Source organism: Erythrolamprus reginae, chromosome 3, assembly GCF_031021105.1.
Source record: "Erythrolamprus reginae isolate rEryReg1 chromosome 3, rEryReg1.hap1, whole genome shotgun sequence".
Classification (NCBI taxonomy): Eukaryota; Metazoa; Chordata; class Lepidosauria; order Squamata; family Dipsadidae; genus Erythrolamprus; species Erythrolamprus reginae.
The window spans coordinates 163,203,768-163,230,624 of record NC_091952.1 but is presented as its reverse complement, the minus strand read 5'-3'; the positions used below and the strand labels follow the sequence as shown (position 1 = coordinate 163,230,624).

The following is a 26,857-nucleotide window of genomic DNA, read 5'->3' as shown; positions in this document are numbered from 1 at the left end:
GTGGCTTCGCACGGTATGGCCCACCACGCAAGTGGTGTGGTCAGAGATCCTTCCAAGAATCGTTTGGAGGGACGCCATTTCCCTTAGGGCCATACACCGGGTTAGGCGTAGGGTGAATAAGGCCGTGGGAAAAACTGTCAAAGAATTAGGTGGGGTTGTAGTGGCCCATCCCCTCATCACTGTAGATCGGCCGTGGCTTTACCGGGCCGATGGCGTTCACCTGTCAGAACAGGGGAACGCCATTTTCTTACAGGACCTGCAGCGGTCTCTGCGTGAGCTGGCGCAGATAGAGGGGGGAGTCGGGGGGCCAAGATAGAGATCTGACCCCCGCTCCGTGGCAGGTTAGGGGCGGAAATCTGGGTGGTTTCAGCAACTGCGCGTTCTCCCTTGGGCATCTTTGGGGATGATTGACAGGTTCTCTCCAAGCCCATGGTGGGTGCTACCTGCGCACTTGGGGGGAACCTGTCTTTGGGTCCCGCTATTGAAGTCCCAGGGTAGGGGTGAGCCGGCGGGACCCCCCTCATGCGAGTGTATGGCAGGGTCTCAGGTGAGGGAGAGGTCCCTCACCTGGACCAGCATCGATTACGCCCATAGTTGCCCAGGAATGTTGACCTTTTACGTCATTTCCGCCCCGGAAGTGTTTGTTTGACCCTGCAGGTCCACTGTTTCCGGGTCATAGTTGAGTATGTTGATTTATGCAAATTTATGCTAATTCATGCTAATTTAATTAATAAATTATGCAAATTTATTATAATAAAAATGACCCAAGTTTAAATCCAGCTCTTGTGTCCGAGTCGTTACTCCGTCTCTTCTGCAATATCGCCGGCTGACTTACCGGCCCCACGGCGCTGTTGCGGAAGGGCCGGGCAGACTCGGACCCTTCCGATGGCGGCCGCCATCTTGTTTTCGGCCGAAATCTCGCGAGGCGAGATTTCGGCCGAGAATGCCCTGCCCACATGGCTGGGCATGACGTCGGGTCCGGGCGGGGCCTGCTGGCCCTATTTAAGGGACAGCAGGCCGGGAAGAAAGCCTTTTCGCCCGGACCTGGTACTAAGAGCAGACACCCACCCGCCCTTCCCTATTTTGCAGTGTGCCTAGTGGGTCGCCTTCGGGGGCCGAATGGGAATTTGTTGCAGCCTCGCCCATTAGGCCAGGCTGTTTTTTCGCCCATTCCACACTGGGGAGATGGATGTGCGGTTAGGGGGTGTTTGCATTTAATTAGGTTAATTGGCTTACCTCTGGTCATTGGGTAGGCAGGTTAGGGGCGGAAATCTGGGTGGTTTCAGCAACTGCGCGTTCTCCCTTGGGCATCTTTGGGGATGATTGACAGGTTCTCTCCAAGCCCATGGTGGGTGCTACCTGCGCACTTGGGAGGAACCTGTCTTTGGGTCCCGCTATTGAAGTCCCAGGGTAGGGGTGAGCCGGCGGGACCCCCCTCATGCGAGTGTATGGCAGGGTCTCAGGTGAGGGAGAGGTCCCTCACCTGGACCAGCATCGATTACGCCCATAGTTGCCCAGGAATGTTGACCTTTTACGTCATTTCCGCCCCGGAAGTGTTTGTTTGACCCTGCAGGTCCACTGTTTCCGGGTCATAGTTGAGTATGTTGATTTATGCAAATTTATGCTAATTCATGCTAATTTAATTAATAAATTATGCAAATTTATTATAATAAAAATGACCCAAGTTTAAATCCAGCTCTTGTGTCCGAGTCGTTACTCCGTCTCTTCTGCAAAACTGATTACCCACAGCAATTGGAGAGTTAGCAACATTGAATTCTTTAACTCCCAGAGTATTTTGTAAAGTTAAATGAAAGGGTAACTACAGATTTTCAAATTCAAAACTAAACAACCAATATAAAGCCAGAGGGGGTTATTCAGTTCAGTTGTTAATGAAAATCAATATACAATATCATGTTAAAATGAAAGGAATCATATCTTGATATTGTGTCTAATTTTAGATAAACCTGGAGGTTCTAGTTCTATGTTAATTACAGAAAAGCCTCCAGTTGTGTCAATCATGTCAGGTTGTGGGAAGTGCTCAGAAAAATAGGAATCTTGTCCTTACGGAAATTTTATATACAGGTCAGCAAACCACTGTATGTAAGAACATAATTCTAGGAATGTGACATGGCTGCATAGTCCTCCCCTTATTTATTCAACTGATATGCTGAAAATATATTAAGGGAAGCTTTATGATTATCTGAATAGAATAATTTATTCAGTGTCAAAATAAGTGTGGTTTAAAAACTGGGGGGGGAAACACCAGGAAACCTGTGCTATGTTGATAACATTATCCTGATAGCTAAAAATTCAAAGGATGTGTAAGCTCTAATAACTAAATTTAAATACAAATAAGACCAATGACCAAAAAGTAATGACAACCAGCCTTAGAGTTAACAGTTAAGATATTGAATGGTGAATAGTCTTTCATCAACAATAAAGAATCAAATAATCAAGAAATACATTGCAGAGTAGCACTCAGTAGAACAGGCTTAAACGTCTTGGGGAAAAATATATGAAAATTTCATGATGTGTGTATAACTAGAAACATCAGAATTGTATAAGCTATGGCAGTGATGGCAAAACATTTTTTACTTGGATACCAAAAGGGTGCCTACACTTATAATGTAATGCCCTCCCCACGTGCATGCACGCAGGCTGAACTGAAGCCTCTGGACTTCCAGTAGGCCCATTGGGCCAGTTTTTCACCATCCACAGGCTCCGGAGGCTTTCCTGAAGCCTGGGAAGGGTGAAAACTGCCTTCCCCATGCCTCCTGAAGGCCGAAAATCAGCTGGCCAGGTCACACTTGTGTGCTACGGTTGAGATAGGGCAACACCTCGTGTGCCCTCAGATATGGGTCAGCGTGCCACCTGTGGTACACGTGCCATAGGTTCACCATCAAGGAGCTATGGTATTCCCTGTGACACTCTATGGCAGAGATGTCAAACTCATTGTCCACAGGCTGAATGCATCACATGCTTCCATGCCCATCCTTGGCTTAGTGAAAGGGGGAAAAGTCCTGATACCTCATGTAAAGACAATGTGATGATGACATCTCTGCTCTATGGAAATAAAAGTTGGACTTTGAAGAAGATAGGGAGAGTATTAACCCTTTGATCTTTAGTCTGAGTGAAGATTCCTGAAAATACTGTAGACAGTCAACGAGGCAAATAGTTTGATCAATGAACAATTAATTAAGAGATCTAATTTGCACAAATGACTGTGCTTAAATTATCCCACTTCCATTTCATTATCATCCACTCTGTCTGGAGAAGGATATAATGCTGAAAAAGTATAAGAAAGAAATGAACTGTAAAATAGATGGACTTAGGTTCAATAGCAAGGAATACACTACATAATCCAATCTGGGTTTGGTCACCAAGTCCAGAAGTTTAGTCTTCCACGCTTTCGGACTCACGTTGCAGCTCATCCTCACGGTATTTATATGGTGCCTGCTTGTATATGGCTTTTTAGTAGTTGATTGGGAACTGTTTCCCAGGCTTCAATTACTTGTTTCCCAGGCAACAGTTTCCCAGGCTTCAATCATGTCTGGAAGGAGCTGGGTGGCTTATAAACAGCATTAATAGCATAAACCAACCAACCAACCAACCAACCAACAAACAAACAAACAAACAAACTTACCTGACTGGGTTTTTTTTTTTTTTTTGTCTCTGCTTGTCCAACAATCTTAGAAGCTACAAAATTGAATGTATGTCCTAGTTCATTGCAATGTGAGGCTACCAATGAGTTTAGGTCTCCTTATTTGACTGTTTTCTTGTGTTCTTGCAATCTGGTAGTTAGCTTCCTTCCCATCATTCCTACATAGTCACAACCCATTAGGGCAATTATGGCCATCTATGCAGGGGATCTGGTAGATTACATTGAAAGTATCTTCCAACTCCAAGAGAACTTTACAATGCATGATTTGTCCTCATATGGAATACACTGTGCAAAGATCTGAAAGAACAAGTTAGGGATGGATCATCATAAAGAAAATATATCTACATGGTCATTAGGAGTCAAAAATAATAGTTATTATTTATCAATCAAAAAGCTGATAAATTATCAAATAGCAAGAAGTTCAGTGAAATAAGCACAATTGAGCTTGAAAAAGAAAATATAAAATGATTTTTAGAGGATGTGATGCTGTGAGTGATCAGCATGATACAAAAAATATCTTGGTGTGGACCTATTCTTTTTCAATGACATATTCCAAGACACTTTAATCATAATTCATCCTTACAATTATGACTTCTACTACAGTAATTCACCTGAAATGCTCTAATTTTCATCAGTTCAGGAAACTTTATACTAGTCTGTTAAAGACTTTCTAGGGAGGAGGAGGAAGAAGAAGGAGGAAGGAGGAGGGAGAGGAGAAGAAGGAAGAGAGTAGGAAGAGCTAAGAAAATAGAAAAAATAATTTAACAAAAAAATGTAAAAATCGACTATCTTATCTGCATAGATAGGTTTAACAGTTTGGCCATATGAGCAGAGGCAAAGGCTTTGGCAGAGAAACAATAGCAATAACAACAAAATCAAAGTAAGAAAGCAATTCTTGGTGACATATTAAAAGGCTATATATTTAACTTTGCATTTACATATTTTCTACTCATAGGATCTTGATTAATTTTATTATTATTATTATTATTATTATTATTATTATTATTATTATTATTATTATTATTATTATTATTATTATTATTATTATTATTATTATTCCCAGTAAAGTGGCTTTTTGCAATAAGTCCTCGCAGAGGGGTGGCATACAAATCTAATAAATAAAATAAATAAAATAAAATAAAATAAAATAAAATAAAATAAAATAAAATAAAATAAAATAAAATAAAATAAAATAAAATAAAATAAAATAAAAAATAAAATAAAATAAAATAAAATAAAATAAAATAAAATAAAATAAAATAAAATAAAATAAAATAAAATAAAAAAATAAAATAAAATAAAATAAAATAAAATAAAATAAAATAAAATAAAATAAAATAAAATAAAATAAAATAAAATAAAATAAAATAAAATAAAATAAAATAAAATAAATAAAATAAAATAAAATAAAATAAAATAAAATAAAATAAAATAAAATAAAATAAAATAAAATAAAATAAAATAAAATAAAATAAAATAAAATAAAATAAAATAAAATAAAATAAAATAAAATAAAATAAAATAAAATAAAATAAAATAAAATAAAATAAAATAAAATAAAATAAAATAAAATAAAATATTATTATTATTATTATTATTATTATTATTATTATTATTATTATTATTATTAATTTATTTCTGCAAAGTATAATATGAAAGTTACTAGATAGGGCAATGACTAAATGATTGGAAAGAACAATTTTCATTATCTAATCCTTCAATGGAAATAAATATTTTTATTTATCCAACAGTGAGACACATGTGATCTCTAATGTCATTGATATAATCAGCTAGTCAAAAAATAATATAGAAGCTACATAGATGTAATTGACTAGCACTGCAAATTTATATACTAAAACTGTGGTGGTGAACCTATTGCACACATGCCACAGATGGCATGTGGAGCCATATCAGAGGGCACATGAGGCATTGCCGCCCTGAGGCGCCTCAAGAAGGGCTGCATGGAAATCTAATAAATAAATAAATAAATTGCCCTGTGTCAGGTCCAGGACACATGTGCATGCTGGCCAGCTGTTTTCAGCCTTGAGAAAGGCTGTTTTCACCCTCCAGAGACTTCCCACCCAAAGGGCAAACCAGAAGTCTGTTTTGCAAAACACCTGGTTTGTCTATTGGGCCATTTTCCACTGCCCCCAGGCTTCAAGAGTCTGGAAGCTTCAGTGAGGCTGTGTGCATTAACTTGGGTGGGGGGAGCAGCACTGAAGGGTTGTGCACATGTGGTGAGGGAGGATATGGGTATGGGCATGTGCACTAGTGTGCACACACACACACACACCCTTTTGGCACGCGAGCCAAAAAAGGTTCCCCATCCCTGTAGTAAAAGTCCAAAAAACAATTAATACTGCAGTGAAAATGTTATTTGTATAGATCTCCTGTCAGAGTGCTAGAATATAGGTGCCTTAAGGGATACTGCTGAACTATGCTGAGGCACAAGGCTTTGTTGCAGTGATTCCTACTGATTTTTAGTAACCTCCAAATGTCTATTTAAAAATTCAACTTAAAGAGAAGTCTTCCATTTCACTAGCAGTCTCAAATCATAGGGCTGTATGATTGTCATATGCATCCTTAACTACTGAAATTTTGCATCATTAAGTACCTGTATGAAATCAACTGGTGAATTGTATTCTCAGGTGTTGGAATGGTTGTGTGTATGTATCTGTGTTTGTTTGTGCGTGTGTGTGTGTGTGCATTACTCCACAATATTAAAAGTCATACTTAAGTATACAGTGGAAATTTGGTTTCTTTCTTTGTGGTGCAGTAAATGCTTTTCCCCCCTCCTTCCTTTTCTGGAACTGTCAATGTGGCTCCATACTTGTTGCAGCTTGACAGTGACACTTCTGACAGATGCCTCAAGCATTCCAACTTGTCCTCTGCAGTGACAACACATTTCCACTGGTTGCACTTTCACTTTCGCAGGAATCTGTCATTATTTCTATTCCATCTTCTCCCAGATTCAGCTGCTTGCAGAGCCCTTAAGATGGGATGTGCATTCTGGCAGCTAAACAATAACACTCATTTAAACTAAATTAAACACTAAAATAAACACAAATGCTAAACATACACTAACCTCAAAACCATCAGATTGTGATGGATGGTTTTTCACTGTCTCATGTCCATCCACCTATCTTTTTTTTTGGGGGGGGGGGTGTTTGTTTTTTAAAAACGCAAATACCAGATTCAAAGTCATTGCACTAGAATTACTGGCTAATTAGGAAAAAAATCCAGACTGTGTTTAAAAACAAATTCAATATTTAAATGAAAATATTTGGTGCTCCAGATTAGCAGCATGTTGGTCTAATGGTGAAGAGCTCACCTCTGACTGGGAAGGTTGAGAGTTAAATTCTAGATAGTTGTTTCTCTCTTAGGGCACAGAGGGGGAAAAAAAATCTGCTGCAAACTCCATGTAGGCACCAGGGAAGGCATTGTCCAGTAAATCGACTCTACCCTGATTTATAAGAGACTGTAAAGGGGGAAAAAATGGTGCCACACATTAGTTCCTAGAATATAGCAGATACTTATTTCTCACTGTGACCTGTCACTCAGTCATGATTGGCTAAAGGGCAGTGTCTTCCCATTCTTGGAGGATAGCTCCACCCACTATGGAGAACAATATCCCCAATATACTCATTTGTTCCATTCCAGAGTTTCTCATTCTGGGCCATCCTGAACAACATGTGATAGAACGTAGAGGAATAGAACTTCTTCCACATGGTAAAACAAGATTTCATTTTACTAGTTCCCTTTTTGATACACAAAATTAAAATGAATGTATGAATGAAAACTACCTGTATTTTACTAACCATGTAATTGAAACAAGTGATCAGAATCGTTGATACAATGGAAAAGATGAAGATGGAATTACATGAAGCAGCTGTCCAGTTTTTCATCCATGTTCTTTTTGAAGCACATTTACTGAACCAGATAACTTTGGGGATGTCTTTGAATATTAACAATTGTGTAAAATCAATACCTGGCCCTACCTGCTTCAACCTCCAAGCAGTCGTGGGATTCAAATTTTTTAACAACCAGTTCTGTGGATGTGTTTTATTTTGGGATGTGGCTTGGCCCTGGATGGGCATGGCTAAGTGCATAGGAATTACTCAGAGGGCTGAAAAAAAGTGAATTATGATTGGTCCTTGCACTTATAACCATCCTCACATTTATGCCTGTTGCAGCATTGTTAACAACCGTGTCACTTACTTCACAACTGTGGTTCTTCTCTTCACTATGGTGACAAGATAGGGTGCAAAACGTAAAATAACGTAAAAACTTTAAAATGTTAAAAAAAATACAACAACTTAAGGGACTGTCTCTGCCTCATGTATCTCAATGGCCAGTTAGATTCCACAGAGTTGGCCTTCTCCAGGTCCCATCAGCCAAGCAATGTCACCTGGTGGGGCCTAGGGGAAAAGCCTTCTCTGTGGCAGCTGTGGTCCTTTGGAACCAGCTCCCCCCAGAGCACTGCCCCCATACTCTCGGACATTCAAAAGGTCTAAAAAACGTACATTTGCTGGCAGGTATGGGTGCATTTAGCACTGACACTCTGCTTCAGCAGTATAGTATGAATGTAATGGAATGAAGTTGATTGAATGGATTTTAACATTTTGGGACTTTTTAATTATTGGGCTTTAAATGTTTGGGTTTTCAAATACAGTGGTCCCCCGAGTTTCGCGATCCCGAACATTGCGAAACGCTATATCGCGATTTTTCAACCCGGAAGTAAAAACACCATCTGCTCATGCACGCCCTTTTTTCTATGGCCACGCATGCGTAGATGGCGCCGGGCAGATCAGCTGCTGGGCGGCTTCCCTGGGTCTTCCCCCTCTTGCTGGTGGGAGGGCGAGCGGCGGGCATCAGCGAGGAGTTTGTGTGGGCGGCGGGGAAACCCCAGCGCCGCTTCCCAGCTGAGTCCTGAAGCCAAACACAGAAGTTCGCTTCAGGACTCAGCTGGGAAGCGGCGCGAGCGAACGGCGTGGGCGGGCGAAGGGCGGGCGCGCGGGCAGGCAGGCGGCGGACAAGCGGCGGGCGGACAAGCGGCAGGCGCGGCAGCAGCGAGGAGTTTGCGTGGGCGGTGGGGAAACCCCAGCGCCACTTCCCAGCTGAGTCCTGAAGCCAAACGCGGAAGTTCGCTTCAGGACTCAGCTGGGAAGCAGCGCGAGCGAACGGCGTGGGCAGGCGAAGGGCAGGTGCGTGGGCAGGCAGGCGGCGGGCGTGGCAGCAGCGAGGAGTTTGCGTGGGCGGCGGGGAAACCGCAATCTTCGGCTCCTCACTGCTGCGGCAGAAGTCAAAACACCATCTGCGCATGCGCAGATGGTGTTTTTACTTCCGCACCGCTACTTCGCGAAAAACCGATCATCGCGAGGGGTCCTGGAATGGAACCCTCACGATAATTGGGGGACCACTGTATAGCTTTTATAATCATTTTTGTATTCTTTTTATGCTGTAAGTCACCCTATGTCCCCTGGGGAAGAGCGACTAGAAATCAAAATAATAGATAGATAGATAGATAGATAGATAGATAGATAGATAGATAGATAGATAGACAGACAGACAGACAGACAGACAGACAGACAGACAGACAGACAGACAGACAGACAGACAGATTGTAAGATAGATAGATAGATGATAGATAGATAGATAGATAGATAGATAGATAGATAGATAGATAGATAGACAGACAGACAGACAGACAGACAGACAGACAGACAGACAGACAGATTGTAAGATGGATAGATAGATAGATGATAGATAGATAGATAGATAGATAGATAGATAGATAGACAGACAGACAGACAGACAGATTGTAAGATAGATAGATAGATCGATGATAGATAGATAGACAGACAGACAGACAGATTGTAAGATAGATAGATAGATAGATAGATAGACAGATAGACAGACAGACAGACAGACAGACAGACAGACAGATTGTAAGATAGATAGATAGATAGATAGATAGATAGATAGATAGATAGATAGATAGATAGATAGATAGATAGATAGATAGATAGATAGATAGATAGATAGATAGATAGATAGATAGATAGATGAAAGTTAACCAGTTCTATTCAGCCGGTAGAATCCCACCTCTGCCTCCAAGACACAATATTGTTGTTGCTTGCTACTATTTGCTAGTAGCAGGGCAAAGAGGAAGTGGCTGCTGAAAGTGATTCTTATTTGTCAGAGGCCCAATCAGCAGAATTGAAAAAGATTATTTAAAATTTGAGGGTAGCATTTCCCCCTCTTTCATGTGACTCATAGCGGTGGAGGTAATCATGAATCTGAATCATTATCTTATTCCCTCAGGGCCTTGTTGTTGGATTGACACCAGACCTTTAGGAAGCTGTATCATCAGAAGAAACAGCTGTGAGGAAAGAAGAAAAGTCTCAGCCTGCCTTTTCCACAGACCCACATGTGCATGATGGACTGATAAGCCTCTTCATTAATATCCAATGTCTGGTTAGGCTTGCAATAGATGGGCAATTGCTCTCTACCTAAGATAATAGGGAAAGGCCACCCATTATCTTTTCATTGCTCTTAACAACTGCTTATGCCCTTAATATTCTGTGGCCCCTTTACAACAGAAAAGAAAGTAATCAGAAAAGAAACCTCTCTAGTATTAGTGGACAGAAGGCATAATGATGAGTTGGTAAGAGAAATGAATCATAATCACTCTTCATTGGATAATATCTTCCACTGAAGTCTAACAGTCCATTTCATGTTAAAAGGTTATTTCCAAATTGGGGTGGGGGACACACACACAACGGTATTCTAATGAGCAGTGATGAGGCTCACCTCATTAATGACCTCAGCAGATGAAACTTACATTTCAAGTTAAATTGTTATCACGAGAGATTGATTAAATTGATTCAAATTGCACCTGGTTATAATGGCAATTCTAAACATTTTTTTTTTGTGAATGGTATGAAGAAATTATGTAATAAGAATATCTTTGAAAATACAGTTGTTTAATTCTGGTCCTCCTCTTTTTTCTCCCCCCTCCTCCCACACACACCCTCCTCCTTTTCTTCATCATCATACAAAAGTGGAAAATATTACTGTTCAAACATTCTCTAAGTTAAATCACATCATCTGATACTGTAGAGTTTTTTGCTTTGACTTTTTTTTCTTGCTGATATTTTTTCTTTCAATTGCCCTATTTTTTTTCCAAGTTCAAAAGCCTCAACCACTCTCATCAGCAACACTCCCCTGACTTTGCCAAATATAATCTGTCGGGAACACATGAAAGCCCTAAGGTGAGGGGAAAGATCCCCATAGATGCACTTAGACATTGGCATTAGTCTACATCTCAGCAGGAGCATGCATTGTCTGTGAATTTCCCGAGCCTTGAAATTTCAAAGACTTCAACAATGGCAGATGCAACCTTCACATAAAGCATCAATTTATAGAAATAACACACCTATCTAAACCACCTACCAATCAGCAATGTGAATTCTCAAACCATTCAAATGGGTTCAGAAACATTTTGTACATTATAAAAGGCAAAGTTGGAGGTGGGACAGATCGGATGATTCAGATCTCTATTTTTTACTGTTTTCTACTGTTCAATTTTTTTAAAAAAGATTTCACTCCACCCAGAAACAGAGAGAAAGAATGGACAAATGACTTGAATAACTGGTTTCACCACAGTAATGCATTTAGTTCTCGATCAGTGACGTACAAAAGTATTATTTTGTTCTGATAGAGATATACAAGTGTTGTGGTTGGCTCTGGCCCAGCTCCTGCCCCAAGGAATGTGGAGGTGGATGAAAGGGAAAGGCCCTCATCACCTCGAGGTTCGACTACTGTAATGCTCTCTACATGGGGCTACCTTTGAAAAGTGTTTGGAAACTCCAGATCGTGCAGAATGCAGCTGCGAGAGCAGTCATGGGCTTACCTAGGTATGCCCATGTTTCACCAACACTCCGCAGTCTGCATTGGTTGCCGATCAATTTCCGGTCACAATTCAAAGTGTTTGTTATGACCTTTAAAGCCCTTCATGGCACTGGACCAGAATATCTCCGAGACCGTCTGCTGCCGCATGAATCCCAGCGACCGATTAGGTCCCACAGAGTGGGCCTTCTCTGGGTCCCGTCAACTAAACAATGTCGGTTGGCGGGCCCCAGGGGAAGAGCCTTCTCTGTGGCGGCCCCGACCCTCTGGAACCAACTCCCCCCGGAGATTAGAACTGCCCCTACTCTCCTTGCCTTTCGTAAGCTCCTTAAGACCCACCTTTGTCGTCAGGCATGGGGGAACTGAGACATCTCCCTGGGGCAAATACAATTTATGAATGGTATGTCTGTATGTATGTTTGTTTAGAAAATGGGTTTTTAAAAATATTTTTAAACTGTAATTTAGATTTGTTGTAAATTGTTTCACTTTGTTGTGAGCCGCCCCGAGTCTGCGGAGAGGGGCGGCATACAAATCTAAATAATAAATAAATAAATAATAAACATCAACATGTCATAGGCCTGTTTTATTGCCGACAGAGTCAGGTAGTGAAGTTTCCTCGGAAGAAGAAGAAGGTTGGAGTGACTTGGAAGAGGGGGGCTTGGCAGACAGACCAGGAAGTCAATCTCCATTATCTTCGGTAGATTCGGATGAGGAATTTTTGGACCCATGCATGCGTAGAGTTATGAATAGAACAATTGAAGAAATATTACAGGCGATAGAGAATCCACCTGTGGTTGGGTGGGGCTCACATAATTATAGCAGCTGTTAAATTGGCAGTGCGCGGGTTGAGCAGCATGGAGATTATCTGATCGTAGTTGTTGGGAGTCACGGAGTTTGAGAAAATAAATCCTTGTAAGTTTTTGCCACGTCTGGAACAAACAGTATTTGTGCTGAACTTCACAGTACTGGTTTCTTGCTGATTTATTGCTTGCCTTGTTATCGGACTGTAATCCATTACTGCCTTGTTTATACAAGAAATCCCTTTGAATTCTAAAAGGGAGTTTTGCTTCTCTTTTGTTGCGATAAAAAACATTTACTGGACTTCTACTGCATTTGTGTGTCTGTTTTGAGCCAATTTCCTTTTCAATGGAGGCTTGTACTAGAAGCCGGCAGAACAACAAGCATAAAAAACAGAGGTAAAATTTAGCAGAAATCCTTTAAAAAAATACCCTCTTACCAATGGTGAAGTGAAGCATAATATTGATCTGGCTTAATCTGATGGATTCATATTTTGGTGAATAAGTGATGATCTCAAAATGGGACCAGTCACTTTTCTTAATGCTAAATTAAATTTATTACAATTTTTTTCCACTAGCATTTTGGAAATCTGTTTGTGTTGTTGCTTTCATCACAGGTCTATATCAAAGAATGGTCTAGGACTGTGATGGCAAACCTGTGGCACAATGGTTGAACAACTATCCTTGTGGTGTGGCCGGAACAACCTAGAACTGAACACACTCAAAACCATAGAAATGGTGGTAGACTTTAGGAGAAACCCTTCCATCCTTCCACCCCTCATAATATTAGACAACACAGTATCAACAGTAGAGACCTTCAAATTTCTAGGTTCTATCATATCTCAAGATCTAAAATGGTCACCTAACATCAAAAACATCATCAAAAAAGCACAACAAAGAATGTTCTTTCTGTGCCAACTCAGGAAGCTCAAACTGCCCAAGGAGCTGCTGATACAGTTCTACAGAGGAATCATTGAGTCTGTCATCTGCAATTTTATAACTGTCTGGTTTCGTTCTGCAACAAAACTGACACAGACTTCAGAGGATAATCAGAACTGCAGAAAAAACAATTACTGTCAACCTGCCTTCCATTGAGGACCTGTATACTGCACGAGTCAAAAAGAGGGCAGTGAAAATATTTACTAACCCCTCGAATCCTGGACACAAACTGTTTCAACTCCTACCCTTAAAATGTCGCTTCAGAGCACTGTACACCAAGACAACTAGACACAAGAACAGTTTTTTCCCAAACGCCATCACTCTACTAAACAAATAATCCCCTCAACACTGTCAGACTTTTTACTAAATCTGCACTTCTATTTCTATTAGTATTTTTCTCATCATTCCTATCATCCTTTTCCTCCCACTTAGGACTTTATGACTGTAACTTTTTGCTTGTATCCTAAGATTTTTATTAATATTGATTGCTTCTTCATTGCTTATTTGACTGCTAGGACAATCATTAAGTGTTGTACCTCATGATTCTTGACAAATGTATCTTTTTCTTTTATGTATGCTGAGAGCATATGCACCAAGACAAATTCCTTGTGTGTCCAATCACACTTGGCCAATAAAAAAAAATCTATTCTATATTTGTGGGCACACAAGCTCAGGTCCGGTATGCATGTATGTGCTGGTCAGCTGATTTTTGGTCTTCTTGGCCCACTAGAGAATCAGGAAACAGGATGCTTCCAGCCTCTACAGGGGGTGGGGAAAGCCTGTTTTTTGCTCTTCCTAAGCTCCAGAGCCTTTCTAGGAACCTGGGGAGGGTGAAATGACCTTCCCCATCTCCCTGGAGGTCCTCCAGAGGCCAGAAATGTCCTATCTCCCAACTTATAATGACCCATTTCTGGCCTCCAGAGGACATCTGGAGTAGGGTGGAGAAGGCCCTTTTCACCTTCCCCAGGTTCCTAAAAAGGCTCTGAAGCCTGGGGAGAGTGAAAAATGGGTGTGCCATGCATGCTGTGAGTGGGATATGTGTCACACATAAATGTACAGGGGCTCATGGAATTATGGGTATAGGAAGCATGTGTGTGACTCCCTTCACACCCCCTTTTGGCATGTGAACCAAAAAAAGATCTAGGACCTGCCAGGAGATATCATCAGAAATAAAAACTAACATTTGAACACCCAATATTAAACTTGTACTGCTATCATAGTAAGACCACTGTCTAACCAACTTTAGTCAGATTCTCAGCTACTTTTTTCCCCTTCAACAAGAATAGTATACCCAATGTTATCCACATCTGAAATTTAAAAGTAATCTTACATTTAGGATAATGTAAAGCACCGACTCTGAAAATATACTGCACTTGATCTGGAAATTGCAATTAATTCATAAATTTTCAAGCAGATATGGTGATTTCTCACCTCCCATTCCAAATTCTTTAATCCAATTAAGATCATTGAAATTTTAACATTTATTTATTTAAATGGGTTATATAGCTACCCATCGTACTGAATAGTTCTAGGTGGCACAAGTGGATTAAAACCACAACCAAACCAAAACCCAGTGACAAAACTTACAAATCAATACCAAGTACAAATATTCATCTAAAATGCATAGTCAGGGCTAAAAGTCATTTTATGTCCAGTCCAAACCAACTAGCTTAATTTCTTGACCCAAATGCCTAAGAAAACATCCATGTTTGTAACAGTTTTCTCGGGAGATGCTATTGCATAGGGTGGGCACTGAAACAGAGAAGACATGATTTCTAGGCCCCACAAAATAGTATTTCACAAAAGAAGGGATTTATGCCAACTCTTAGTTCTGAGGGGATAAGTAGTCCCATAAATAACTTGTTCCTGTGCATTTTAGGGCTGAATAGATGGCAACCAACACCTTGAATTGCATGTGAAATCCTCCAGAAAGTCAATGCAACTTATGAAGCAGAGGTGATATAGGAATGTAGCATGGAATTCCCAAAACTGCTTATGTGCTGAATCTTAGATAATTTGTATTTTTCCATGCAGAGTGTGTAATGGAAACCTTCCAGCTGTGAATAGGGATGCCAGGCAGTAAGGAGTATAGCTGATGATGATCTACAAATATCTTTCTAGCTAAGGTTGTCTCCTACTTTTCAAGCGGAAGCCATGATACCAGAAGGAGCCACAGAATCTGTATTGACATTGGGGATGTGAAGTCCCATTCAGAAATAAGGATGGAAAGTCTTTGTCTTATATTTGGATCTATGGAGTCTCAAAACTCATAAAAGTCTATGCCTCAGTCACCTCCATGGGACTAAAATTCAACTCTAAGTGAATCTGAGCAATATTATCTGAAACATGCCTAAAATAATCATCATAGTGGCCACACAAGACTTTCCTCACATTACTGTTGCCCACGATTTTTGAAATGACCCCCCCCCCCTAATTGAGGCAATCACAACTCCCTGGAAGCCATCAGAGCTTCTTGTATAAGAATGTCTTCATTGATGCCCAAATCCTAGTGCCATATGTATTATATATTTATTTTTATTTATTCAGTTTATATAGCCACCAATCTCAATCCAGTGGACTCTAGTTATATAAAACCCAAACAGGAACATTTCTAAGCAGGACCTATCCTTTTTAGCATACACACAGATTTCTGTAATTCAAGCAAGGACAGCCCTTGCATCTCTGATTAAGTCTCTAGCAGGAAAATTTTACTGCAATTGTATACACATTTTTAAATCATTGTTTATAGTTAGAAATTGCTTCAAGATTCAAGAGAAGGAAGTGGTTTATATAATTACGGTAATCATTTCAATATGCTGAGATCAAGGAAGTTTTGATATGATGTTAGTCACAGTAATCAGAAAATCTTAGACTTTCTAGGACAAATCAATATTGGTCATTAACTTCAATAGTAGACCACTAAAATAGAATAAAATAACAGAGATGGAATGGACCTTGGAGGTCCTCTAGTCCAACTCCCTGCTTAGGCAGGAAACCCTACATCACTTCACACAAATGGTTATCCAACATCTTCTTAAAAACTTCCACTGTTGTAGCATTCACGACTTCTGGATGCAAGCTGTCCCACTGATTAATTGTTCTAACTGTTAGGAAACTTCTCCTTAGTTCTAAATTGTTTCTCTCCTTGATTAGTTTACACCCATTGCTTCTTTTTCTACCCTCAGGGGGTAGTTTGGAGAATAGTTTGACTCCCTCTTCTTTGTGGCAGCCCCTGGGATATTGGGACACTGCTGTCATATCTAACTTTGTCCTTCTTTACATTAAACCAGACATACCCAGTTCCTGCAAACATTGTTCATATGTTTTATCCTCCAGTCCCCTAATCATATTTGTTGTTCTTCTCTCCACTCTTTCTAGAGTCTCTTTTTTGCATTGTGGCAACCAAAACTTAATGTAGTATTTCAAGTGTGGCCTTTGAACTATGTGCCCCAACAGTGATTGCCCACCAAAGCAGAACCTGCCATCCAAACTCTTTTGAGTGCGCTCTCTTTCCTTTGTTTCCCACTTCTCTATCTGCATGCTGTTACCAGCTCTACCTGGATCGATCCGGCTGCTATCTGGGTAGATCCTGGGCAGCGTAACATTGCAACAGTGGCATCAGCTGTGTCCAACCAGTCAGCCAGGCCTGCCGCGCCCCCCTGACTCCCACAGTAGGGTGGCCTTGGGTAGTGGTGTCTTGTTGGTATTTAGGGGGTGCAGACTCAGTAAAAGTATAGAGGTAGAGGAGAAGTGGGAAGAGCTTTTCGTGCTCATTTGATCCAGGAAAAAGTGAGCATTTAGAAGAGCAAGCTCCATTTGAGTGGGGATCACTGGAATAGATGTAGACAAAAAACCTTAGCGACATTCTTTAATTTCTGGTTGCTTCTTTAACATGTTTTATTTTTCCCCGTTTATTTCTCTTTCTAGATTATGAACAATTCATATGTATGGATCTCAAAGATAAACTAATCAACAAAATAGTCATAGACATATTTTATCCATTATGTTTAGTTTTAATATATGATATAAACACAGTTTCCTTCCGTAATGCATTTTGCAATGTGATTATTTTAAAAAATCAGAACATTATAGTAGGTCAAAACAGTTTGTGAATTGGCAGTCATTACAACCACATATAATTTGAGATTCCAATTTCCTCAGTCTCATAATACAGTACATAAGGTGCCACTTCTTGTAGGAGCTGCTTATAAATATAATTGAAACTTATGGAAATAGCACATAAAACAAGTATTTCACTCATTCTCATGAGACATATTGACCTGGTTGCCAACTATTTCTGAAACTGCATTAAGGATTGTTTCCACTCCATTCCTGGCAAAAACAATTTAAGTGCACTTTTGATATTTAAGATGTCTGACCATGAAAAATTCAACTTGGAACTCAGAATTGAATAACCATATTATAATATATTAGTACTTCTATACTGATAAGTTAATTGCTCAAAGTTTGTGTATTGTGGTGGATCAGTGTGAAAGTCTACATATATTAAAAATGTGTGCCTAAATAGGCCAAAGTAGTGTGCTACAGAAGAATACAAAAAAGTTTTGAAAACAAAATTATCTCTTTATTTCCCCCCAACAACTGTGATTTTGTTGTATAGCTTTTGTGTGACCAGTCTGACTGCTAGCATTCAAAAAAATATTTAATGCATTTCTAAAATCAATAAAATTAAAGCCATCATCACAGTCTGTAACAAATAAATTCCCTGAATTATTTCTTGGAAGATAAGTACTTGTTCTTTTCGTATTGGCTTGAACCTTTGGATGAAACCTTGAATCACTTTGGATGACCTGGAATTCCAGAGAGATCAGTTGAAAAGTTATTTTTAAGTCTACATTATCTATATGGTGAGTAAATTACACAAACATACAAATCCCCCCTCTCCCTCCCTCCCTCTGAAGAATAAAGAGAGGGGGGGAGGGAGAGGGAGGGAGGTGTGTGTGTGTTATGTGTGCTGGTGAGGGATAAAATTTGACTGCTATTTCCTCTGGTTACACTATCAGGTTTTTAAGTTGCTTTAATAATTTTTCTAATTGTTAAGTTACATGATCCTTTGAAATAAGGCAGCCAAGAAACAAAATAAATGAATACATCTTAGTTCTCCTTATTCATTATCACCCTCCTTCTCTTATTCAGTTCAAATGTTTAGTTGTATGCTTAATTTTTTTTTTTAGTTTCCATTTTGCTATAAGTAATTCTCAGTTAGTTATGGCAATTAGAATTGAAATACCTCTGAGTTCCAATGAGCCGTGGTGGCACAGTGGTTAGAATGCAGTACTGCAGGCTACTTCTGCTGACTGTCAGATGACTGCAATTTGGCTGTTCCAATCTCACCAGGTTCAAGGTTGACTCAACCTTCCATCCTTCTGAGGTTGGTAAAATGAGGACCCAGATTGTTGGGGGCAATATATGTCATGCTGAGGATTGACAGCCTCCAAAGACATTAAGAAACATCCAGTAGTTAGATAGTTAACTCTGTTTATTAATGTAGCTCCTCCCTCTCTATGATGTAACAGTGCTTTTGCTCACTTCCTCCTCCTAGCAGGAAGAAACGAAGATGCCATATCTTCTGGTCTTTGTCTTTTAGAGATGTAGACGTATTTTCAGCCTCTCCAGGCTAAACTTATTTTTTCTACTTTTTATAATAAAAGTTTTGGTTCATTTTAATATGTATGCTTGTGCTTTAATATCCATCTACCTCCGGAAAGCCTTACTTCAGTTCTAGTGAACTGAGTACTCTGCTTGGTAAGATTTTCTGATCCAACAATATACTGGCTCTGTAAACTGCTTATAGAGGTTTATAAAGCACTGTGAAGCAGTTTGTAAGTCTAAATGCTACTGCTATTGTAAGTTTGAGCAGTCACCGAACAAGTGGTTGTTCATTAACTCTTTTGTTTCGTTTTTGTTTCTCTATTCTTGAAAACTCAATCTAGAAATAATTTTTAACAAGATGATGATGACGATGTTGATCATCATGATGATGATAATGATGATTTGAATATCTTAATTGTTTGAATTCTAAAGTATTGGTTTTCTTTTCCATTTTAGAAAAAATATCAAGTAGAGTGGTACCTCAAGATACAAACCTAATTGGTTCCAGGGGGAGGTTCGTAAGACGAAAGGTTCATAAGACGAAACATTGTTTCCCATAGGAAACAATGTAAAGTCAATTAATCCGTGCAACAAGAAAAAAAAAACCCGCAAAAAAATGCTGTCGCCCGGCTGTCACCTTTTAAAACAGCGGGGGGGGCGCTTCCCAGCAGCCTCCCGAACCAGGAAGTTTGGCAAAATTTCGGGGTTCGGGAGGCTGCTGGGAAGCCCTGCATCCCGGCTGTCACAACAACCGGGAGGCTTCCGCCTTTGGGTTTTCGGCTCGAGGGGAGCAGGAGGACCTTCCTAACTCCCTCCTCCCCGAGCCAAAAACACAAAGGCGGTCTGCTGCCGCCCGCTTGAGCCAGGAGGCATTCAGGGCGTGGAGGAATGGGAAGCTCAAACGCCGGTGGCTTCAGCTTCCAATTCCTCCATGCACTTCGCCCTGAATGCCTCCTGGCCGCCTGGCAGAGCGCTCGCAGCCAGCGGGCGGTGGCGGCGGGGGACAAAAGGCAGGCCAGCGCTCGGCTTCTGCCTCTCCGGAGCCGCCGACCGAGCGGAGCGATCTTCTGCCGGCCATGGGCGAAGGGCGGGGAAGCTGGGGGCTGTAGCAGCCGGTGCAAGAGGCTTCCCCGCCCTTCGCCCATGGCCAGCAGAAGATCACTCTTGCCTGGCTCCCCACCCCTCTTCTGCTGGCCACGTTGGCTGCAGAGGCAGTGACAGCTGTGGCTTCTCCTCATCTTCCTCCTCCACCTCCTGTGGCCACTTTCCCCAAGAAGCCTCCCGTCCACAGAGGAGGCAAGGATACCTTTGCGCTGCTTCAAAGCCCAGGCGGCTCCGAAGAAAAGGGGGCTGCAGCAGCGGGGGCTGCTGTAGCTTATCCTCCTCTTCCTCCTCCTGCGGCCGCCTTCCCCAAGGATCCTCCCATCTGCAGAGGAAGCAGGGAGAGCTTTGTGCCACTTCAGAGCCCGGAGGAGGAAGAGGAGGAGAAGCCGCAGCTGTCACTGCCGCTTCAGCCAATGTTTTCTTCAAAGCCACACCAGGCTCCAAAGCGGCGCAAAGCTCTCCCTGCCTGCTCTGCAGTCGGGAGGCTCCTTGGGGAAGGTGGCCGCAGAGGAGGCAGGGAGAACTTTGTGCCACTTCGGAGCCCAGAGGAGGAAGAGGAGGAGAAACCACAGCCACCGCTGTGGCCACATTTTCCTTCGGAGGCCGGCACAAAGCTAACCCCGCCCCCTGTGCATCCAGAAGGCTCCTTTGGGAAGGCAGCCGCAGGAGGAGGAGGTGGAGAGGCAGGATAACTTTGCGCCGCTTCGGAGCCCGTTTATTTCCTGCTGCCACTATCTCCTTGAAGGTTTTCCCGACGAAGCGCTGGGCTCCAAAGTGGCACAAAGTTCTCCCTGCCTCCTCTGCGGCCACCTTCCCCAAGGAGCCTCCCGACCGCAGAGCAGGCAGGGAGAGCTTTGTGCCGCTTTGGAGCCTGGTGTGGCTTTGAAGAAAACGTTGGCTGCAACGGCAGTGACAGCTACGGCTTCTCCTCCTCTTCCTCCTCCACCTCCTGTGGCCACTTTCCCCAAGAAGCCTCCCATCCACAGTGGAGGCAAGGATACCTTTGCGCTGCTTCAAAGCCCAGGCGGCTCTGAAGAAAAGGGGGGCTGCAGCGGCGGAGGCTGCTGCAGCTTATCCTCCTCTTCCTCCTCCTGCGGCCACCTTCCCCAAGGATCCTCCCGTCTGCAGAGGAAGCAGGGAGAGCTTTGTGCCACTTCGGAGCCCGGAGGAGGAAGAGGAGGAGAAACCACAGCTGTCACTGCCGCTGCAGCCAACGTTTTCTTCAAAGCCACACCAAGCTCCAAAGCTAATACTGACCACACTAATACTGACCAATACTAAGTATTTCAGGTGAAATTGATTTGGAAGTATATTGAGCTAAAGTCTATAGCATTAAAACTTCTGATTCACTCTTTCTTGAGAAATATTTGGCAGTCTGTGCTGGAAACAATACACAGCTTAGATTATTTGGAATGAGATAAATGGTCTACACATTGATGTTTCATAAAGGGTAAAGAATCAAAGTTCCGTTGAGATTAAAAACAAATAAAAAATAGTTTCATGTAGCTTTCCCCCCCATTGTTTGTGAGAAGGGTAATATCTAAACCAGAATTGCACAGCAGAAAATATTATTTCTCAAAACTAGAGAAATTAGTTATTTATTAGTATCATGGGCAAATAATTCTATACAAGGAGCAAGAAATAAATATTAGAGACAATCTATCTCTCTCTAAAAGGTGACATATCTCTGGGGGGAAAATACCCTAAATGGGTAAATTTTCCAATCAAGTTATAAAAATGAAGAAATAACTTTAAAAAAAGAAGACTGCATTTACACGCGATGCATTCACCACTATTACGAGAACTGAAAAAGAGACATTTCAGTGATATTTCCTGCCTATACCATCTTCCATAGAAAATATGGATTATCCCAAATCCCCCTGCCACATATTGCTAGTAATTGAGTTCTTTCAGCACATCAATATCAATTCAGCACATCAATACCAGAAATGATGTAATTTTGATGCTACTCAGATATTTCCTTAAATCAGTGTTTCCCAACCTTTTTTGAGCCGCGGCACATTATTCATGTTTTCAAAATTCTGGGGAACACTGAACAGGGGAGGGGGGGGGCTAAAGAAAAGTTTGGACAAAAAAACCATCTCTTCCTCCATTTCACTCTATTTCTCCCTCCCTCTTCCTTCCTTCCCTTCTTTCTCTCCATCCCTTTCTGCCTCTCTCTTTTGCTCTCTTTCTCTCTCCCTCCTTCCCTCCCTCTATGTCTTTCCCTCTCCCTCCTTCCCCCCTTTCTTTCTCTCTCTTGCTTTCTTTCCCTGTCTTTCTCTTGCTTTCTTTCTCTCTCATTCTCTCTCCCCTCCTTTTTCTCTCTCTCTCTTTCTCTCTCGTTCACCACGCCAGCAACAGAGAGAAAAAGAAAGAGCCAGAGAGAGCCAGAGAGAGAGTGGAGTGCGCAGCAGCCATCAGCCTCCTCGCCCTCCCAGACGTCCCCAGCGCCCGGCCTCGCGCCGCCTCCCGTTAGCCCGGCCGACTTTTCCCTGCTGCCGTTTTCTCTTCATGGCGCAAAGCCACACAGTCCCGGACTCCCGGATCGCTCGCTTTTCCGGCCAGCGCGGCGCTTTCCTGGGCAGATGGCTTTGCTGACCGGAGAAGCGAGCGATCCGGGAGTCCGGGACTGTGTGGCTTTGCACCATGAAGAGAAAATGGCAGCAGGGAAAAGTCAGCCGTTTTCTCTTCATGTCGCAAAGCCACACAGTCCCGGACTCCTGGATTGCTCGCCCCAAGGCAGGAGGCGGAGGAGGAGGAGAGGGGGCAGATCACGCCCCAAGGCTTGAGGCGGCGGCGGTGGAGGAGGAGAGGGGGCGGATTGGGCGGGCAATGGGGCAGGGCAGAGAAGCCAGGGGCGCATTTGGCCGGAGGCACCGTGGGGAGGCAGGGGCAGCCGCGGCTCCCTTTACTCCTACTGCCGCACCTCCCTGCCCCTGCCTCCTTTTTCCTGCCTTCCTTCTTTGGGGCCCAGCATGAGAACGCCGGATATGGTGGTCCGGCACCAGCAGCGCCCCGCCCAGCTGGAGCTTCCTAGGGGCGCCGCGGCACACCTGACGGTGTCTCGCGGCACACTAGTGTGCCGCGGCACACCGGTTGGGAAACACTGCCTTAAATTAGTTGAAAATACATCTGAGAATTTCATTATCTTTGGACACAAAGAGGAAAATTGGGGGAACCCAAAAAAAATGAAATTATAGTCAAATTAGTGCAAATTCTTAAGAAGATACCCTTAACATAACTTGCTTCTGCTACATTCAGGATCAGCTTTTCTAATTAAACTTTATCCATTTGTTACTGCATCCTGTCACTTCAAAGGGGTTGAATTCGACCTTCTTATTTGTGTTGCATTTTCCTTTGTAGTACAGATTTTAAATCTGAGATTATGGATTTATTTTGTGATGGAAGCATATTTTATTTTGGTGCCATTATCTTATGATTGAATAGTATCAAACTTTATAAATAATTTGTTATCCTTGAAATTGACCTACAATTCTGCTTTCACTTTGCCATTATGACAAACTAAATGTAAATTAATGAGAGAATACTTTCTAAACATACTATATACGGAAAAACTCTTTTGATAACATTATCAATAAAGGTTATTAGTATACAAGTCTCATGAAGAAATAACTATTATACAAAAACCATACTTTCAGTTATAAATACATAACAGGAAAATACATGATCCTCAGGAGACAAGCAAAATAACCCAAAATGAAGAACCAAAGATTTATATTTTTTATTAGCCCCTAAAGTCTCTTGTTCTATTAAACTTGACAGCTCTTAAGTTCTTTATTCTGAAGCAGCTTGAATGCTGCTTTAAAGGGATTAAATAATATGTTTGGCAAATGTAGTGGCAAATTGGCCTGCACTTCTCATAAATCTTTTTGTGTGATCAACTCTGCTCCTCAGTAACCAACATGAAGTAGAAAGCCCTTCTTTTAATCAAGATTCACTACACATTATCAAAATCTTGCAGAGGAAAGCATCTCTCATGGATCTACCAAATGGAATTAACCTTTATGGAAATTATATACAAAATAAATACTTACATTAAAAAAATGTAGTTAGGAAAAAAAAGTGCACTTTGACCATTTATATTTTAAAAAGGACATGAAGAGAATTGAATAAAAACAATGGGGTGTGTGTGTGTTGAAAACTAGATAGTACTTGCACTAGCACTTACATTTTTATACTGCTTTACAGACGTCTCTAAGTGGTTTACAAAATCAGCATATTGCCCTCAACAATTTGGGTCCTCATTTTACCCATCTTAGAAGAATCATTTTACCCACTGCATATAGATTACAAATAGATATATACACAAGGCTTATATACTTGGGGAACATTGGAAACCAAACTAGATATTATTTATTATAGATGTTTTTTAATGGCCCAGAATAAGGAAACCAATAAAACAGATTGCAATTATCATATCTAGTGTTGGGCGAACCGAACTTGCAAAGTTCGGGCTCGTGCCAAATTTTGCACTGTTCGGCATGCCGAATCTGAACCAGAACTTTTTAAAAAGTTCGGGTAAAGTTCAGGTTCAGGTTTGGCCGAACACCGTGAAATGCCATACCCTAGGAGGAGAGTGAGGAATCCCATCGTGGGATTTCCTACTTGTATTTGTATTTTGTATTTATTGGATTTGTACAAAGGGATTCCAGGGGCGGGGCTTTGACATCACGGAGACTACTTCCTGGCTGGCTGAAATGGAGAGGAAGGAGTCTCCGTGACATCAAAGCCCCACCCCCGGAATCCCTTCATGGGATTTCCCATCTCCTTTTGCTTGCAGCACCGCTGCGGCATCCTTTTCTGGAAAAATAAAAGGAAGCAAAAGGAGGTGGGGAATTCCCCACCTCCTTGTTTATTTTTACAGAAAAGGATGCCACAGCGGTGCTGCAAGCAAAAGTTCGGGTTCGGGTTCGTGTTTGGCGAACTCACCCAAACTTCACGGCAAAGTTCAGATGAGTTCGTTGAACCCGAACTTTATTGGGTTCACCAACACTAATCATATCCTGAATATGCAAAAGAGAATTCTTCTGCCACACTTTTAAATTAGCTGAATTGCATGGACATTGTATCAGATTTCCGAATCTTCATTGTCCTATCCAATCTCTTCCTAGAAGGACAGCTCCTGTTGATACACTTTTTAAAATAACACTCTAATTTTTGTGCTCAGTTAAATTGACACAAATTATTTGCTTCTTTCATTTCCTAAGAGTGCCATGTGGAATATCATGGCTTTCATGATTTTATCTTTGTAGGTAAAGAATTGTCATTTGAATATTTTTTTTCCCCCAAGGCCTTTACAGCTGCTCTACTGAATGTTAATCTGTGATGTGCTGTACTTCTTGATTGCTTGTCCCTTTATAGTTGATCCTAAAAGGCAAAAGCTATCCAACAGTTAGATATCTTTATTGCCTACTTTAAGGCTATTTGTTCTACTTGTTGTCATTAAGACCATAAAATTTGGTCTTCTTTAATTTAATTTTGGTCTTGTATTTTTTTACTATACTCTTTCACTTGCTGTATTAGGCCTTGCAGATCCTTTGCATTTTCAGCTATCAAGGTGTTGTCATCAGCACAGTACAGGCAATTAAATACTTCCTCAATTGATGCTATTTTTGTGCACCATTTTTAGCAAAAATAATATAATACCAGCACATTGTGTTCACTGCAGTTGACATTACGAAGCATACCATTTTACTTCCATTGAAATCTCAGTGGAATTGCATTGCCCTAATTTTTTTTTACCTATAGTTACTTTTCTTTTAAAACCAATGCTTGCTTTCAAAAGCCCCTTAAAGCATTTCAAATTGATGAAAATAATTCTTTACACAATTATTGCATATTTTATCGCGTTTAAAGGCCTGGAAACAAAATCCGAACATTAAATAGATAATTTGGTAGACGTCTTAATTTTGATGTTCATATCGGTTCAGCAGCTGTGGGTCAGCTCATTTGATACTTGCTCAGAAAGATCAAATCCTTCAATCATCTGTGTAATGGGGAATAATTGAACTTCATGCTTTACAGGCAGGATTTGGATTTGCAACAGTGAATTTAGCACTTCCTACCGAGAGACACATATCACTACACACTTAGAAATACTCTCTGTCAGTTTGTACTACAACTGTCAAGCACAAGACAATTCCTGCTGAGAAGAAATATTAATACCACTAACTTAAAGTTGCCAGGAGGATGCCTGTTTCCAGCTTTAGTGAAGAGCATATTAGTTTCTTTCAGTAGTGCTCAGATACTTTTCCTGAGAAGATGGCTAGACATTGTCTTGAAGTATAATCTAGATAGAAATTTGCTGACAATGTTACCTGTAATAATGTTCATGATTACCTTACAGGAACACAAACACATTGATAAGGTATAATTTGTAATACAAGTTGGAAATGTATAATATACATGCAAATACAGGACTAGACATGGTGAATTGTTCATTTTCCTGGAAAAGTAAAATGATTATGTAGTTTTTCTCCTATGATTCAACTCACAGTTTATTAAAAATTTAAAGTTTCTCCAGTATGAATTTTGCTGCAGGCTTGTCCAATTTTTGTCAATTTGCAAAGGCAATAGCCCAAATTGCCTCTTGTTAACGAGAAGGATAGTTTGAAACTGTCCTTAAAGTTCCAAAGTGCCAAAGAAACTTACTCTTACTTGGATGTTATAGAGATTGCTCAAAGCACAATATTCAAATTATCTGCAGGTAGCTTTGTATATGAAAAACATAGTAGCCTCTTACATTTGGTTTTGGAACATTACCTTTATATGTTTTCCATGGTGCCAGGCAGTGTTCCCTCTAATTTTT

At 41.1% G+C, this 26,857-nt stretch overlaps 1 protein-coding gene across 1 annotated transcript in view; it reads left to right on the top strand.

Annotated features, from left to right (window-relative positions):
* The window catches only part of LOC139165441 (uncharacterized), a gene marked incomplete at its 5' end in the record, with an annotated part of 28,915 nt that extends 7,609 nt beyond the window's left edge, over positions 1-21,306 (top strand). The window contains one exon of the mRNA XM_070748620.1: positions 20,771-21,306. Coding sequence (XP_070604721.1) covers positions 20,771-21,306 — 536 coding nt within the window. The remainder of the gene's footprint in view (positions 1-20,770) is intronic.
* Positions 21,307-26,857: the final 5,551 nt, after the last annotated feature.